General features: G+C 42.0%; 1 protein-coding gene across 1 annotated transcript in view; it reads left to right on the forward strand.

Moving 5' to 3' along the window:
• efhc2 (EF-hand domain (C-terminal) containing 2) overlaps positions 1–18,177 on the forward strand; it is a gene marked incomplete at its 3' end in the record, with an annotated part of 21,520 nt that extends 3,343 nt beyond the window's left edge. Inside the window, exons 5-13 of the mRNA XM_034200141.1 lie at positions 1,000–1,251; positions 2,589–2,693; positions 4,131–4,269; positions 9,516–9,681; positions 10,278–10,420; positions 12,621–12,817; positions 12,935–13,068; positions 13,677–13,871; positions 18,085–18,177. Coding sequence (XP_034056032.1) covers positions 1,000–1,251; positions 2,589–2,693; positions 4,131–4,269; positions 9,516–9,681; positions 10,278–10,420; positions 12,621–12,817; positions 12,935–13,068; positions 13,677–13,871; positions 18,085–18,177 — 1,424 coding nt within the window. The remainder of the gene's footprint in view (positions 1–999; positions 1,252–2,588; positions 2,694–4,130; positions 4,270–9,515; positions 9,682–10,277; positions 10,421–12,620; positions 12,818–12,934; positions 13,069–13,676; positions 13,872–18,084) is intronic.
• Positions 18,178–18,710: the final 533 nt, after the last annotated feature.

Here is an 18,710-nt window from a genome sequence, read left to right on the forward strand (position 1 = left end):
TTAAAGCTACTTCAGCCTAATCAAAAATACGTAATCATTTTCAGGATTTTAACCCTTTAAATGCCATGTTGAAAACATGAAATCACTGTTGTTTTTCATGATAAAAACAGAGAAAATGAGTTATTTTCCATATAATACATATCTGGGGACTGGCTCTTTTTTAAAATTATCACAGTCTTGGATATGTCAAAGATTAGCAACAAAATAGATTTAGGTGCATTATTAGTTTTTGCACAGAATCAGATTAAACAAAAACTCACACATTAGTCATTCGGGACAAAAATGTCCACTTCCATACATTGCTATAAAATGATAACAGATTCATATTTTTAATTTTGTTTGGGGGTTAGTTCTTTCAATCAACTTCAGTCCTGATCAAAAATAGCAAATATTAAATTATTGCCAGGATTTTAACCCTTTAACTGCCAGTTTGAAAACATGAATTTGCGTGAATTCTATGAAAAACATGCACAAAAAGGCAGTTATTTTCCAAAATAGATCAAGAAAATAGCCTTGTTACAAAAAATGTACACAGTGCCTGTAAACCGGAGGAGAACACTGGCATTTCTCCTCCTACTTGAAAGAAGGCCATTTGCACCAAAACAACCAAAGTTATTGCAAAATGAAAAAAACCGGAGGGAAAGAAAAAATAAATACAAATATTTACATGTTAATAATTTAGTTTTTGGGAGAAGGAGTGGGATTAAATAAGTGTAACATTTCAGATGTGTAATTAAATAGATCGTTTGTTTATATATCATTTAGAATCAGTAATATTTTTGTATATCAATTTGAAATTGCTTAATTTTGTATTGTATAATAATTCTCATGTTAGATTTTTGTATTATTGTTTTACACATTCGAAATAAATCACATCGAATCAAATACAAAATGTTACCTAAGAAGCATGCATAAAAAATAATTAAAGATAAAAAAGTTACACAATTGACAAAATACATGTGTTGGTTCATCTCATGTCACATGGTTCCTTTCGTCCAGATTGAAAAGAGTATGACGCCCCTGCGACCGTACGAGAGGCGAGACACTCTGAAACAGTTCCTGGACCACGACCGTGAAGTCCTGCGCTTCAGCTGCTTCTGGGACGACTCTGAGAGCGTGTTCGGAGACCCCCACCAACTCATCCTGCACTACTACCTGTCCGACGACACCGTGGAGATCCTGGAGACAATCACCCCCAACTCCGGCAGGGATAACCCAGCAAAGTTCCTCCACCGCAGCAAACTACCCAGGGTGAGGCACTGCAACACCATAAGATAACTTTTTAAATCTCAGCTAAAAACTCACCTCTTTCTGGCTTTTAACACGAGTTGAACATTTTTACATTTGTATGTGTTTATATGTTTCTAGTTATTGTGCTTTTTATCATGTTTTTAATGATTGTTTTATTATTTTACTCCCATTGTGTTATTTTATATTGTATTTATTCCCTGTACAGCACTTTGGTCAACCGAGGTTGTCTTAAATGTGATATAAATAAATAAATATTGAGATTGAGATAAGATAAGACTATAATTATCCCGAAGGAAATGTTGTGCCAGAGTTACAAACATACAATAAACACAGCAGTATAATAATAAAACTGTTCACCTGAGCATGAGGTTATCTGAGACTCTCAGTCTGACAGGAGAGAGTTCTCCCTCCACGTTGAAAAAGCTCCTTATATCCGTTAGCGTAGCTAGCACCAGATGCTAACCACAACGATCTCCGGTTGGCTACCGGTGCGCGCTCTCTCTCTCTCTCTCGCTCACGCACACAGAATGACTCGCGCCACACACACAGAGAGCAGAGCTTGAATGAAACACAGAGACCTAGAAGTAGGCTACTTTACCATATTATTTTCAAATCAATCCTTTTTCAAATTATGAATTTCACACACATAAAAAAAAAGACATACATTTCTTGGGGGTGCTATGGCTATCCAGGGGGGTGCTTCAGCTAGCGCCCCCTTGGCGCCGCCACTGCCCTCACATGATGTGTTGCAAAATGTGTTTCCCAGCTTGTGCATTTATTGCATTTCATTTTAAATGTGTATTACTAATCCTAAGGCTTGCGGTGCCTCTCTTCTGGTTGGGTGCCTTTTTTGCCTCTTTCTCCAAAGTATCCCTCCTCATTCAGTCTGACAGGCTGTAGCTTCCGGTCTCCCTCAAGCAGCCTGCCTTTCTCCTCCAGTTACTGACTCAAGCCTAATTCATCTTGAAAGACAGCCAGGCCTCAATCATGTGTGTGTGTGTGTGTGTGTGTGTGTGTGTGTGTGTGTGTGTGCCTGCGTGCATGCATGTGTGTGCGTGTGTGTGCGTGTGTTTTCACTCCAGTAATTGTGTTTGTTCTGATGCCTTTTTTATTAAATGTCAGCTCTAAAGGTTGACCAGAATCCACCATCCGATGGGAAATCACCTCAGCACTTCTCTACTCTGTTGCTGTACTCTCTTACTCTCTGTTTCTCTTTCTACCTACCTATCTTTTACTCTCTCTATCTCTCTCTCTCCAGAAGTGTCTATTTATATTTGCATGCGGAGTTCTGTGAATATCTTGTAAAATGAGTTTCTGTCTGTGGTTGTTTGTTTCAGCATTCAGCCATGATGAAGCAGCCGGGACAGATGACGGACCGCACAGTGCTCAACGTGTTCGACTCCAACAATCAGGGAAAACGCTACTTACTGGACAGCCTCAAAGTATGACCTGATATATGACAACAAAGCAGTTAACATTAGTCACCTTTAGCTTAGCGGTGGTGACGTGAAGTCATGTGACCGTGCTGTAGTTCCTTTATAGCCCAACATTAGCCGTCTTTATCTTAGCGGTGGTGATGTGAAGTCATGTGACCGTGCTGTAGTTCCTTTATAGCCCAACATTAGCCGCCTTTAGCTTAGCGGTGGTGACGTGAAGTCATGTGACCGTGCTGTAGTTCCTTTATAGCCCAACATTAGCCGCCTTTAGCTTAGCGGTGGTGACGTGAAGTCATGTGACCGTGCTGTAGTTCCTTTATAGCCCAACATTAGCCGCCTTTAGCTTAGCGGTGGTGACGTGAAGTCATGTGACCGTGCTGTAGTTCCTTTATAGCCCAACATTAGCCACCTTTAGCTTAGCGGTGGTGACGTGAAGTCATGTGACCGTGCTGTAGTTCCTTTATAGCCCAACATTAGCCGTCTTTATCTTAGCGGTGGTGACGTGAAGTCATGTGATCGTGCTGTAGTTCCTTTATAGCCCAACATTAGCCGCCTTTAGCTTAGCGGTGGTGACGTGAAGTCATGTGACCGTGCTGTAGTTCCTTTATAGCCCAACATTAGCCGCCTTTAGCTTAGCGGTGGTGACGTGAAGTCATGTGACCGTGCTGTAGTTCCTTTATAGCCCAACATTAGCCACCTTTAGCTTAGCGGTGGTGACGTGAAGTCATGTGACCGTGCTGTAGTTCCTTTATAGCCCAACATTAGCCGTCTTTATCTTAGCGGTGGTGACGTGAAGTCATGTGACCGTGCTGTAGTTCCTTTATAGCCCAACATTAGCCGCCTTTAGCTTAGCGGTGGTGACGTGAAGTCATGTGACCGTGCTGTAGTTCCTTTATAGCCCAACATTAGCCTCCTTTAGCTTAGCGGTGGTGACGTGAAGTCATGTGACCGTGCTGTAGTTCCTTTATAGCCCAACATTAGCTGCCTTTAGCTTAGCGGTGGTGACGTTGTGAAGTCATGTGACCGTGCTGTAGTTCCTTTATAGCCCAACATTAGCCGCCTTTAGCTTAGCGGTGGTGACGTTGTGAAGTCATGTGACCGTGCTGTAGTTCCTTTATGGCCTAACACTAGCCGCGTTTAGCTTAGCGGTGGTGGGGGAAATGCTTACTTCAGGGTCAAATTGAGGTCCAATTCCAAATGTCTTAATATCAATATAGATGCTATAGCTTATAAGGATATCTTAAATAGTGTTCCTCTAACTGAGTGACAACTGAAGTTTGGGGAGGGCCCTTTCCGGTTTAAGAAACAGCCCCCCGGTTCATTGATAACTAAACGTTGCAAAATGTAAATCCATGTAAGATTAGCTAAAAGGTTTAACAGGTTAACTTCCAGAGGTGTTCTTTCTGTCCTCTCACCCTGCCCTCTCTCTCTTCTCCCTTGCAGACTGGAGCTTTGCAGGATGACTGCTATGTGGACAGTGATCTGAGGGTGGGGGGGGAAGTGAACGTGTGGGGAAGGAGGGTGATCATCACCGACTGTGACGACTTCACCAAAGAGCACTACCGCTCCAAATACGGCATAGGTAAATACAACTACTGTTACTTGAGATACATTAGCCAATCACCAACCAAGGTAACCCCCCCCCCCCACCTTATCACCTGAATCTCCTCCTAGAGCACCATTGTGTTTCTTTAAACCAATCATCTCTCAGAGGGGCGTGACCAGCAGCAGCTCATTAGCATTTAAAGCTACAGACACAGAATCAGCACTTTAGAAACAGGGCTGAAACAGAGGGGATTATGGGATGCTGCAATGATCTGTTCTCAATCAGAGAGAGGTTCTGTATATATCTGAGACCTGTGTATTGATGAAAAACAGTGTAATTGGGGACCTTTAATATTCTTGCTTATGCCTGCAGTACATACATATGGACACTAGGGGGCAGTAAGAGCAAGCACCAGGATGAGCTGTTACCTTCCTACACACATTGCAGACATTAGAGACGGAGAATCGAAGCTTAAATCACTGTTTTTAAGTCGGTGTAAGTGCGTGTTTTATTCTTGTAAAAACTAGTTTTTCCACATAAACTCTTCTTGCACAGATCAATCTATCCTTTTATGTGAATAATTGTATTTACTAAAAAAGGATCAGGGTTATTTTTTGTTTACTACCTTCTCCTTTTGATACAAATCAATACAAAAAATATGTTTTACTTAATTTTTTACCTGCCTTATTATATTTAAGATTTTTCTTTTCCATTGTCTTGGCTCTGGCTTTATTGTGTTTGAATGTCTTTTAATATTGGCTTCCTTTTGCATTCATTCATTGTTGCTGTGTGTACATAAACCTGCCTTGCCTTTCCTTTATTAGCCTATAATATAATGTTCTGTTTCACTCCATGGTCGGAGGATAAACATGTAAGAAGCAATTATAGAGTTGGGGAGTAGTGGAGTACAAATACTTTGTTACTGTACTTAAGTACATGTTTCTGGTATCAGTACTTTACTCCACTACTCATTTCTCTGACGACTTTTACTTTGACTTCTCACATGTTGAACACAAATACCTGTACTTTCTACTTCTCACATGTTGAACTCAAATACCTGTACTTTCTACTTATTACATGTTGAACTCAAATACCTGTACTTTCTACTTCTTACATGTTGAACTCAAATACCTGTACTTTCTACTTCTTACATGTTGAACTCAAATACCTGTACTTTCTACTTCTTACATGTTGAACACAAATACCTGTACTTTCTACTTCTTACATGTTGAACTCAAATACCTGTACTTTCTACTTCTTACATGTTTGAACACAAATACCTGTACTTTCTACTTCTTACATGTTGAACACAAATACCTGTACTTTCTACTTCTTACATGTTGAACCCAAATACCTGTACTTTCTACTTCTCACATGTTGAACACAAATACCTGTACTTTCTACTTCTCTCATGTTGAACTCAAATACCTGTACTTTCTACTTCTTACATGTTGAACTCAAATACCTGCACTTTCTACTTCTCACATGTTGAACACAAATACCTGTACTTTCTACTTCTTACATGTTGAACTCAATACCTGTACTTTCTACTTCTTACATGTTGAACACAAATACCTGTACTTTCTACTTCTTACATGTTGAACACAAATACCTGTACTTTCTACTTCTCACATGTTGAACACTAATACCTGTACTTTCTACTTCTTACATGTTGAACACAAATACCTGTACTTTCTACTTCTTACATGTTGAACACAAATACCTGTACTTCTACTTCTTACATGTTGAACTCAAATACCTGTACTTTCTACTTCTCACATGTTGAACTCAAATACCTGTACTTTCTACTTCTTACATGTTGAACTCAAATACCTGTACTTTCTACTTCTTACATGTTGAACTCAAATACCTGTACTTTCTACTTCTTACATTTTGAACACAAATACCTGTACTTTCTACTTCTTACATGTTGAACACAAATACCTGTACTTTCTACTTCTTACATGTTGAACTCAAATACCTGTACTTCTACTTTACATTTGACCACAAATACCTGTACTTCTACTTCTTACATGTTGAACACAAATACCTGTACTTTCTACTTCTTACATGTTGAACACAAATACCTGTACTTTCTACTTCTTACATGTTGAACTCAAATACCTGTACTTTCTACTTCTACATGTTGAACTCAAATACCTGTACTTTCTACTTCTTACATGTTGAACTCAAATACCTGTACTTTCTACTTCTTACATGTTGACTCAAATACCTGTACTTTCTACTTCTTACATGTTGAACACAAATACCTGTACTTTCTACTTCTTACATGTTGAACACAAATACCTGTACTTTCTACTTCTTACATGTTGAACTCAAATACCTGTACTTTCTACTTCTTACATGTTGAACTCAAATACCTGTACTTTCTACTTCTTACATGTTGAACTCAAATACCTGTACTTTCTACTTCTTACATGTTGAACTCAAATACCTGTACTTTCTACTTCTCACATGTTGAACTCAAATACCTGTACTTTCTACTTCTTACATGTTTGAACACAATACCCTGTACTTTCTACTTCTTACATGTTGAACCCAAATACCTGTACTTTCTACTTCTTACATGTTGAACCCAAATACCTGTACTTTCTACTTCTCACATGTTGAACCCAAATACCTGTACTTTCTACTTCTCACATGTTGAACACAAATACCTGTACTTTCTACTTCTTACATGTTGAACTCAAATACCTGTACTTTCTACTTCTTACATGTTGAACACAAATACCTGTACTTTCTACTTCTTACATTTTGAACACAAATACCTGTACTTTCTACTTCTTACATGTTGAACACAAATACCTGTACTTTCTACTTCTTACATGTTGAACCCAAATACCTGTACTTTCTACTTCTTACATGTTGAACACAAATCCCTGTACTTTCTACTTCTTACATGTTGAACACAAATACCTGAACTTTCTACTTCTTACATGTTGAACTCAAATACCTGTACTTTCTACTTCTCTCATGTTGAACTCAAATACTTGTACTTTCTACTTCTCTCATTTTCCAAACAGCTGGTTCCTTTAGTCTGAATGTGTGTTTGATGCGTGATCATTATTCTTTAGAGTCATTGCGTGCCTATTGATTTGAACACGATCCGTGTATCCATCATTTCCTGGTCTTCTCTAAGAAGAGGGACCAATGGAAACGTTGTCATGTTGCCGTTGTTCAGCATGGAAACATTCATTAGCTAACAATGACATTATTGTTCTATTAATATAAAGGGAGGTCAGGTACTCTTTAAAGCAGCTGCTAGTTATGGGTACTTTTTACTGAAGTACATTTCAAAGCCTCTTTACTTTGACTTGAGGAAAGAAGTTTAGTCAGTACTTCTATTTTTAAACACGAGTATCTGTACTTCTACTTGAGTAAAGGATGTGTGTACGTACTTCTACTTGAGTAAAGGATATGTGTACTTCTACTCGAGTAAAGGATGTGTGTACTTTTGCCATCTCTGGGAGAAACCCAAGCTGCTCTTGGATCTGTTTCTGGGGCTCGCTGCATTCGTCACAGCATTAAAGCAGGCACAGTGATGGAGGGTCTTTCTGACCGAGAGCAGCCAGAGGTCGGCTCGGGGTCGAGGCCCTCGGATCATTCCTGCTAACCTCCTGGGTCTCCTTCTTCTTGTATATATTCATTTGCATTTTAAGGAAATGATATGGTTACAGGGAATTCATAAAGTAGAGAAAACGATCAACCTTAAAGAGGCCCTACTCTGCTTTTGGGGGTTTGAGAAACAATGCATGACGTGTTTTGGATGTCTTCTCCAGAATGGAAGGAGTCATCACATACAGAGCATCAACTAGTTCCAGAACAGTGTCCTTCACATGCTGATATCCAAGAGAGGGAGTTACACAGTCACAAGATGGAGGAATACTGACTTTTTCTCAAAATCTCAAAATTCTAACTTTTTCTCAAAATTCTGACTTTTTCTCAAAATTCTGAACTTTTTCTCAAAATTCGGAATTTTTCTGAATATTTTTTATTTTTATTACCAATACTTAAAAATGTTAATAATCACTCGTCACCGGCTTGACCTTCAATCTCAGGATCCATGTATTTATGATCCTCTCAAGAATTGAGTGTGTTGCGTATGAAGGGAGTTTTCTCTCACACAGTAGACTCGAGTCAAAGATGGCTGCGACTCCACCTCCTCGGCCTGTGCCTATATATGACTGGACATATTCTTCATGTCTCCAGGTTTCAGTGAGACAACATAACTCAATCTTATTATCTGATATTAAATCATTTACCAATATTGCTTTCGATGCTAGAGGTCGTGAGTCCACATTTAATCTTCCTGTTTTGTTGCACTGTAGTAGTTACATGTATTTGTATTAGATGTTTGTGTATGACTTCTCTGTTTACTTTGACCTTAAGTTGTCCTGGGGCACACACACACACACACACACACACACACACACACACACACACACACACACACACACACACACACACACACACACACACACACACACACACACACACACACACACACACACATTTAGAGTATTTCAGGTTATCATCTTGTAAAGGTCTCCTATCATGCAAAATGCACTTTGTGATGTCTTCTCTACATCACCATGTGTCCCCGGTGTCAGGAGACTCTCAAAGTGTTAGAAAACAAAAACCCTGTCTCTTTTCCTCCGTACCCACATCTCTAAAAACGGGGGAACAACGGAGCTGATCCAGATTTTCTGCGTCATGACGACATTACTAAAATGTGGGCAGGCTTTACACCCACGGGCCAATCAGAAACGTCGCTATCAGAAACAATGCACGACGTGTTTTGGACGTAATATGGTCTGTGTTTACATTAGCAAGCATCGCTAACACTCAGAGCTAACCTGTACTGGAGAGAGTATGTGTAAAGAAGGAGGAAATAAAAAAAGAACTCTTAAACCTGAGAGAGAAAAAGCATTCGAGCTCCATACTGTTTCAGAAATAATCCTTGATGTAGTTTGGAACATACTATGGCATTGAATCAACGGCAGCATTTAGCTGAGTTTCTGCTGGTCGAATTCTCCTGCATGAGCTCTCGTCTCTCTCAGACCCAGAATCATCACTTTAGTAGCAGGGCTGAAATAGACGGGGATGAGGCTAGAATCGGTGACCTGTTTGGTATTTTGAACAAAACACTTCATCGACATGCTTTTTTATATATCTGAGACCTGTAATATAATGCCTAACAAGTTTGGTAATAGGAGACCTTTACCAAACTCTTGTTCTTCTTGTCTCCTCCTCCCCTTCAGAGGAGTTCACCCCGCTGCAGTACAAAGGCCCCGTGGCCCCGAAGCCCCCCCGCCCGGTGCCCCCCTACAACGGCTTTGGATCGGAGGAGGACTCGCTGAGCTCCTGCCAGCGTCTGCTGCCCAAACCCCCGCAGAAAGACTTCCGCAAGTTCATGGACAAAGACAGGTTGGACGAGTTGCTCAGTCACACAATATTCTATATATATATATATATATATATTATATATATTCGAGCATGTTTTCTCTCAGTGATTGTGCTGTTTTGTTAAATGTTTGTTTTTCATGTATTGTGTCTTGATATCTGTCCATGTTGATGTTACACATGGAGCTGCTGTGATGCAAGTCACATTTCAGACTTGATCTGACCATTCAAGTATTATCGTATATATATGTGGATATAAGTGGAGCATCAGAGTCTACTGGGATGAGTTGGGGCAGTTACTCAAATTCAACTGGATGAAGGATTTAAGTCATGGGATGTCTGGATCTTAAGTTATCATAAAAACAAGCTAACCAACTGTTAGTCATTAGCTCGTAGCCATATGGCTGTGTGCAATGGAGAAACACAGATCTTTTATTCAATTTAAGCTACTTTTTCAGTGTTTTCACTGGTTTTCTACATGCAGACTGTTTGCAATGGCTATAAAGACAACAGCTCCCGTAATCCCATGCATCTCTGTTATTTGTTATTGTCACACAGACTCAATCAAACTACACGCTGAGATGTTTGTGTCTGACTCTGCTCTCCACATGATCCCCTAGATGTGGCTTAGAAAGCAATATTTTGAATTTCCGTGCCAAGACGGTGACCAGCGACCCAGTGGACAGAGAGCGAGTGTTCGTCATCTCCTTCTACCTCAGCGACGACTCCATCAGTGTGTTTGAGCGCGCTCAGAAGAACTCAGGTAAAGACATACATGGACCAGAGCTCCTCCAATTCATTGATGAATTGGTTAAAGCTAGAGCTCCCAAAACATTAGGTTTGTCAGACTCACTTTCCAATTCCAAAAATCAGATAACAAAGATGACGTTCAGTCCAGATACCAAAAAAAAGTATTCCATTAGAATGACTTTACTAAAAGACACATAAAACAAAAAAGACCATTTTTTTTGGGATAACAATGTTAGTAAAAATCTATTCTTACGATTGAGCGAATTCACGTCTATCTACGTCTTTGCATTGACTTTACATATAATCGTGACGCACCGAAAAATCGCATCACGTCCGGTGTGAACGAGCCTTAAAATCTACTTTTTTTGCCGTGATAGAGTATTTGACAAATGTTTTACCATACAAGATGAAATGTACCCCATGGATTCAAGCAGTATTTAACATGGCTCCAAAATAAGCTCCAGTCAATAAAACAACAGTATCAATAGTACTTTAATTTCAATTAAAATTAAATTGAACAGTTTAGCAGCATGATTGTTAGAAAAATATCACTGGTCACCGTCAACTAGTTCCTGAACAGTGTCCTTCACATGCTGATATACAAGAGAGGGAGTTACACAGTCACGAGATGGAGGAATACCGGTTCTTCTAGGTAATCATACATCCTGTCCAGTGGCGTTTTTATATGTACAAAAGTGGTGGGGCACACAAACTTAGATGTCTATAAGCTTCTGCAGTGAGGTTCATGGCTGGTGAGGCTCTGACTCTTCAGGTTTACAAATATTATATTTTGACGTAAATCAAAATATAATATTATTTTCAAAAGCTTTTTTCGTCTGATGCTTCGAATAATTTTAAACAGACAGTTCAACAGAAGGATACCCAAAAAATGTAATTGTATCATTTAAATATTGAATTGTTCTCTCTCAGTAAGATCCCATTATCAATACAGCAGTCTTACCTTGACTTGAAGATGAAGTCCATTTGCCTATCCTTCTGGACAAAAATCTCTATTACTTTTTTGTAAAAGTCCTCCTTATGTTCTTGTAGTTTCAAAAGTCTATCATAAATCTAATCTAATCAATAGATTTATGATTCGAAAATGATAAAAGTAGGGTAGACATGTGGATATTATCCGGCTGAACAAAACGCACATTTATCTAACAGCTACGTTTCCCACAGACCTTATTTGGAGCTATTTTCTAAAATCCTATGGAGAAATATCATTGCTTTTTTGTCGAGGGAAGCCATGCGCAGCTTACTTCCGGGTTTTAGGATGCGTCACTGCAGCTCTCTCGTCTCCTCTTCACACACCACACTTTTCGCGGCACACGTACTTACAGCCAATCAGCTCTGAATGATGTGAGATGACGTATGGTGGGGATGGCAGCTCTTTGCCCCTATGGTCATTATTTTGTTGCCACACACATTAAATAGGAACATATTCTGAGCATGCGCAGTGTAGTTTTTACAGTCACCGTTCACAGAGAGAGGGAGGGGCAGGATCGGGTTTTGTCCCACATGGCTCTAAACAGCTCAATAGGCACACACTGTAGACACTAATTAGAAGAACACAGACTAAAACAGCAATGAGACGAATCAGATGATTAAACATGATCTTAACATATATTTAATATATTTTTTAATTCATTTTTTGCATTTTTTTGTAATCATTATTTTTAATACTTTCTGCTGACACTAGGTGGGGCTGTGCCCCTAATGACCAGTCGCCACTGATCCTGTCATGTGCTGTCAAAATAATGACTTTTTCTCGAAATCTCAAAATTCTGACTTTTTGTCAAAATTCAGAATCTTTTATCAAAATCTAAAATGTTTGACTTTTTCTCAAAATCCTGACTTTTTCTCAAAATCCTGACTTTTTCTCAAAATCCTGACTTTTTCTCAAAATCTCTCAATTCTGACTTTTTCTCTAAATTCTCACACAGTCCCAAGATGGAGGAATAGAAAGCAGTATTCAATGTTTAGTTCAGATTAGCTCCACGTCAGAAATGAGCATGCTTGATGTCTCTCTCCATAGAGGCTGAATCATCATGTTAATCACATAGCTATCATATGCCTCAAACAGTCCTGATGCTCTTCTAGGTAATCACACATCCTGTCATGTTCACAGCTGCAGTTGGGATACCTTTGTTATCATACTGGAAGAGGACATTCAGGATTTTCCCAACACTAACCATCATGCGTCCCCTCAGGTGTGCTTGGTGGTAAGTTCCTGGAGCGAGGCCGTGTAAAGAAGCCGGGCCAGCAGCTGTTCAAGAGCCAGCCGTCCGAGTACTTCACTCCTCAGGATCTGTACGTGGGAGCGACCCTCGTCCTCAACGAAAAGCCCTTCAAACTCCTGGACGCCGATGAGTACACCCTCAACTACATGGAGAAACATGCTGAGGAGGTACAGAGGGATATTCCCTATTGTCGTCTTTACTAAGGTTCATGTTGGGTTTCAAGCAGTGGTGTTCTTTGGAGCAGGCTTTTAACGGTTGATTTTTCTCTCTGTCATCGTCTGAAGTTCCCCAAAGCCAACGTGGGAAACATCCTGAGTAAACTGCGGTCCATCGGGGAGGAGAAACGGAGCGAGATCAGGAAGTTCCTGGCGCTCAGCGACCCCAGCAAAACCGGCTTCATCCCCTATGAGTCGTTCAGGTACAGCACTGCAATATTCTATATATATATATACTGTATGTGGATAGACGTGGAGCATCAGAGTTTACTGAGTTCGACCAGTAACTCAAATTCAACTGGATGAAGGATTTAAGTCATTGAATGTCTGGATGTTAAGTTATCATAAACGCAAGCTAAGCAATCGTTAGCCATTAGCTTGTAGCTCTCTGCCTGTGTGCAATGGAGAAACACAGATATTATATTCAATTTAAGCTACTTTGTGTATTTATTGGTTTTATACATCCAGACTGTTGGCTGGAGAGGAGGAGAACAACAATTCCCATAATGCCATGTTAGTTTAACGGCACCAAACTCTGTTATTTGTTATTGTACTGATTGTCACTGGTGTCAATGCATTTCAATCCACCTGATAATATATTTGTCAGGAAGAACAAATCAAATATGCGCCAGGGAGCTTAGCTAGAGACATCATTGATTTCAGAGAATGACCAGTCCAGTTCCAATTATGTGAATATTACAAGAAAAGTTGCAAAAGGAAGAACAGAAAGAGCAACTTAGGAGTGTGAAACCTTTGAATATCTTGTTAGTGTGTGTGTCTTATTTCACTAATGTGTCTGTACGCTCCACAGGGTCCTGATGTCGGGTCTGGACTGCGTTCTGTCGGATCACGAGGTTCTGGTTCTGGCCCGGTGTTTCTCACAGAGCGAACAGCAGGAGGCCGACGTGGGTCTGATGCTGGCCGTGGCCCAGGACATCCTGAGGAAGAAGCAGTTTGAAGATCTGCCCCACATGGCCAGAAACTTCCTGCACTGCGACTGGCACAAGTAGAGACACACACACACACACACACACACACACACACACACACACACACACACACACACACACACACACACACACACACACACACACACACACACTACAATTTGATTTTTTTTTTTAAACACTAAGAGAGAAGACATAATTGTGGTTGAGACAGGGAAAGTGAGGTCTGACCGTCCTATTTACTGTTTGATTACAATGTTCACTTTATTAAACTTGACTATTTTCACGAACCAACTCTTAAAAACACAGGATAATGTGTCGACATCTAGACGGTAAAAGACTGAATTACACATAGCAGAGTTTTCTGATTACCTTACACCAAAACAAATCCAAAATGATTTTATTCCATCCTCGGAAATTGCTTGAGAAGTCATTTGGCTGCGAGGCCCTCCTTGAGACGCAGCATAAACACACAGAAACACACACGGCGGCAGCGTCACAACAAGACATCAATCGTGCCGTTTCGGGCCCCATATCTCAAAGCAGCGATTAGTTCCAGCAGGAGAGAGAGAGCAGCATTGGAACCAGATGGAGCCTGAACACACACACACACACACACACACACACACACACACACACACACACACACACACACACACACACACACACACACACACACACACACACACACACACACACACACACACACACACACACATACACATACACATACACATACACATACACACACACACACACACACACACACACGCTGTCTCTCAGGCCAGAGGACACACACATGCTTGGTGGCTCTCAGGCCAGAGGACACACACACACACACTCACTGTCTCTCAGGCCAGAGGACACACACACACACACACACACACACACACACACACACACACCACACACAACACACACAACACACACACACACACACACACACACACACACACACACACACACACACACACACACACACACACACTCGCTGTCTCTTAGGCCAGAGGACACACACACACACTCACTGTCTCTCAGGCCAGAGGACACACACACACACACACACACTCGCTGTCTCTCAGGCCAGAGGGCACACACATGCTGGGTGTCTCTCATTACATTATTACATTACATTGTATTTAGCTGACGCTTTTATCCGAAGCGACTTACAATAAGTGCGTTCGACCAACAAGACACAACCTTGAAGAAAACAGAATCATAAAGTACATCAGGTTTCATAGAGCCAAACATTTCAAGTGCTACTCAACTGGCTTTAGATAAGCCAGCCCTTTATTAGTATAAAAGTGCTTTGTTAGTAATTCTATCGCTCGAATTGGAGTCGAAAGAGATGAGTTTTCAGTCTGTGCCGGAAGATGTGCAAGCTATCTGCTGTCCTGATGTCAATGGGGAGCTCATTCCACCATCTTGGAGCCAGGATAGCAAACCCACGTGTTTTTGCTGATGGGAACTTGCGTCCCCCTCGCAGTTAGGGTGCAGCGAGTCGTTTGGCTGATGCAGAGCGTAGTGCACGCGCTGGGGTGTACGGTTTAACCATGTCCTGGATGTAGGAAGGGCCAGATCCATTCGCAGCATGGTAAGCAAGTACCAGTGTCTTGAAGTGGATTCTAGCAGTTACCGGAAGCCAGTGAAGGGAGCGGAGGAGCGAAGTGGTGTGGGAGAATTTAGGAAGGTTGAAGACCAGACGAGCCGCTGCATTCTGGATGAGCTGCAGAGGTCGGATGGCACATGCAGGTAGACCAGCCAGGAGGGAGTTGCAGTAGTCTAGGCGTGAGATGACGAGAGCCTGGACCAGAACCTGCGTCGCTTTCTGGGTCAGCTGGGGACGTATCCTCCTGATGTTGTAAAGCGTGTATCTGCAGCAACGGGTTGTAGCAGCGATGTTTGCAGTGAAGGACAGGTTGTTATCTAGGGTCACACCCAGATTCCTTGCAGTCTGAGTCGGGGGAAACAACTGAGGTGCCGATGTTGATTGTTAGGTCAAGAGTTGGGACAATCTTTTCCCGGGAGGAAGAGCAGCTCAGTCTTGTCAAGGTTGAGCTTGAGGTGATGAGCAGACATCCACTGAGAGATGTCAGCTAGACAAGCAGAGATGCGTGCAACGACCTGGGTCTCTGAGCGGGGAAAGGACAGAATTAATTGGGTGTCGTCAGCGTAGCAGTGGTAAGAAAAACCATGCGGGCTAATGACTGATCCGAGCGAGTTTGTGTACAGGGAGAAGAGGAGGGGACCAAGAACAGAGCCCTGAGGGACCCCTGTAGTTAATTGACAAGGGTCGGACTCAGACCCTCTCCAAGTCACCCTGTAGGTGCGGTCTTTGAGGTATGAGGTGAGGAGGGAAAGAGCAGAGCCTGAAACTCCAAGTTCTTGGAGAGTGTGAAGGAGGATCTGATGATTCACCGTGTCGAATGCAGCAGACAGGTCCAACAGGATGATGACAGAGGAGAGGGATGCAGTTTTAGCAGTGTGCAGTTCTTCAGAGACAGCAATGAGAGCAGTTTCTGTGGAGTGACCTGCCTTGAAACCAGACTGGTGCGGATCCAGAAGGTTGTTCTGATGGAGATAACAGGAGAGTTGTTTAAAGACAGCGCGTTCCAGTGTTTTAGACAGGAACGGGAGGAGAGAGACAGGCCTGTAGTTTATAACATCAGACGGGTTGAGAGGCCAGAGGACACACACATGCTGGGTGTCTCTCAGGCCAGAGGACACACACACACGCTGGGTGTCTCTCAGGCCGGAGGACACACACATGCTCGCTGTCTCTCAGGCCAGAGGACACACACACGCTGGGTGTCTCTCAGGCCGGAGGACACACACATGCTGGGTGTCTCTCAGGCCGGAGGACACACACATGCTCGCTGTCTCTCAGGCCGGAGGACACACACATGCTGGGTGTCTCTCAGGCCAGAGGACACACACACGCTGGGTGTCTCTCAGGCCGGAGGACACACACATGCTGGGTGTCTCTCAGGCCGGAGGACACACACATGCTCGCTGTCTCTCAGGCCGGAGGACACACACATGCTGGGTGTCTCTCAGGCCGGAGGACACACACATGCTCGCTGTCTCTCAGGCCAGAGGACACACACACGCTGGGTGTCTCTCAGGCCGGAGGACACACACACGCTGGGTGTCTCTCAGGCCGGAGGACACACACATGCTGGGTGTCTCTCAGGCCAGAGGACACACACACGCTGGGTGTCTCTCAGGCCGGAGGACACACACATGCTGGGTGTCTCTCAGGCCGGAGGACACACACATGCTGGGTGTCTCTCAGGCCAGAGGACACACACATGCTGGGTGTCACACTACATGAAACACCCCTCAGTTTATAGTAGTAACTTGGGACAGGCTAGCTGTGTGTGTGTGTGTGTGTGTGTGTGTGTGTGTGTGTGTGTGTGTGTGTGTGTGTGTGTGTGTGTGTGTGTGTGTGTGTGTGTGTGTGTGTGTGTGTGTGTGTGTGTGTGTGTGTGTGTGTGTGTGTGTGTGTGTGTGTGTGTGTCCGTTAGTGTCAGCTCATCAACATCTCTGAGATGAAGATGGCATGACGAGAATGACATCACTGTGGAAAACAGCTGTAGTCTTGGAGAGAAACACACACCACACACACACACCCACACACACACACACACACACACACACACACACACACACACACACACACACACACACACACACTCACACACACACCACACACACACACCTCAAAAATATGATGTGACTGAATCAGCACTGGCAGCAATGAGATTGGTATGACAGAAGCAAAGACAAACTTTTCAAACTCCATCCAATTTGATCTCAGGTTAGGAGATCCTGAATAATAAAATAATACAAAATAAACTTTATTTATTTACACTGCTAAATGTTTAAATTGACCAATCAGAATGGAGTATTAAACTCAGCCGTGAAATGAGGATAAAACAAACCGATATCCTTTAAGAAAAACTCAAACTAAACCCTATTGCCTGGTTAACAAATCATTTGAAATGGAATAGGAAGTGTTCATGAGTAATGGCTTTTTTCCCTAAGTCTGGTCCTAAAATAATGATAGTTTAAAGCTTTCTGTAGCACCTCCATCGCTCAGTGGTTTTATAAAAATATCCCTAAGTGTGAATTATTTTCAGTAAATGTCGATTCTACCCTCTAAGGAGAGAGAGTGTTTTCTTTAAGCATTATTCAAATAATCACAGTCTCAAATCTTGGCTTTTTTTGCCCACCTGATACCCATGTCTCAGTTTCTCTGTGTTTCTGCAGGACGGGGCGTCTCTCCAGCAAAGAGGTGAGAAGCATCTGTAAAGCCTCTCATCTCCCCCTGCCAGAGAGCCTGCTCACAGCTCTGCTCAGCAAGTAAGAGACACTCATCACCAGAGAGGGCAAAAGTACACACATCCTACCTTTACTCAAGTAGAAGTACAGATACTCGTGTTTAAAAATACTCTGTTGAAAGTAGAAGTACTGATTAAACTTCTTTACTCAAGTAAAATTAAAGAGGGCTTTGAAATGTACTTCAGTAAAAAGTACCCATAACTAGCAGCTGTTTTAAAGAGTACCTGACCTCCCTTTATATTAATAGAACAATAATGTCATTGTTAGCTAATGAATGTTTCCATGCTGAACAACGGCAACATGACAACGTTTCCATTGGTCCCTCTTCTTTAGAGAACACCAGGAAATGATGGATACACGGATCGTGTTCAAATCAATAGGCACGCAATGACTCTAAAGAATAATGATCACGCACCAAACACAATTCAGACTAAAGGAACCAGCTGTTTGGAAATGAGAGAAGTAGAAAGTACAAGTTTTGAGTTCAACATGTAAGAAGTAGAAAGTACAGGTATTTGAGTTCAACATGTGAGAAGTAGAAAGTACAGGTATTT

The sequence above is a fragment of the Gymnodraco acuticeps genome, unplaced genomic scaffold, assembly GCF_902827175.1.
Source record: "Gymnodraco acuticeps unplaced genomic scaffold, fGymAcu1.1, whole genome shotgun sequence".
Taxonomy (NCBI): domain Eukaryota; kingdom Metazoa; phylum Chordata; class Actinopteri; order Perciformes; family Bathydraconidae; genus Gymnodraco; species Gymnodraco acuticeps.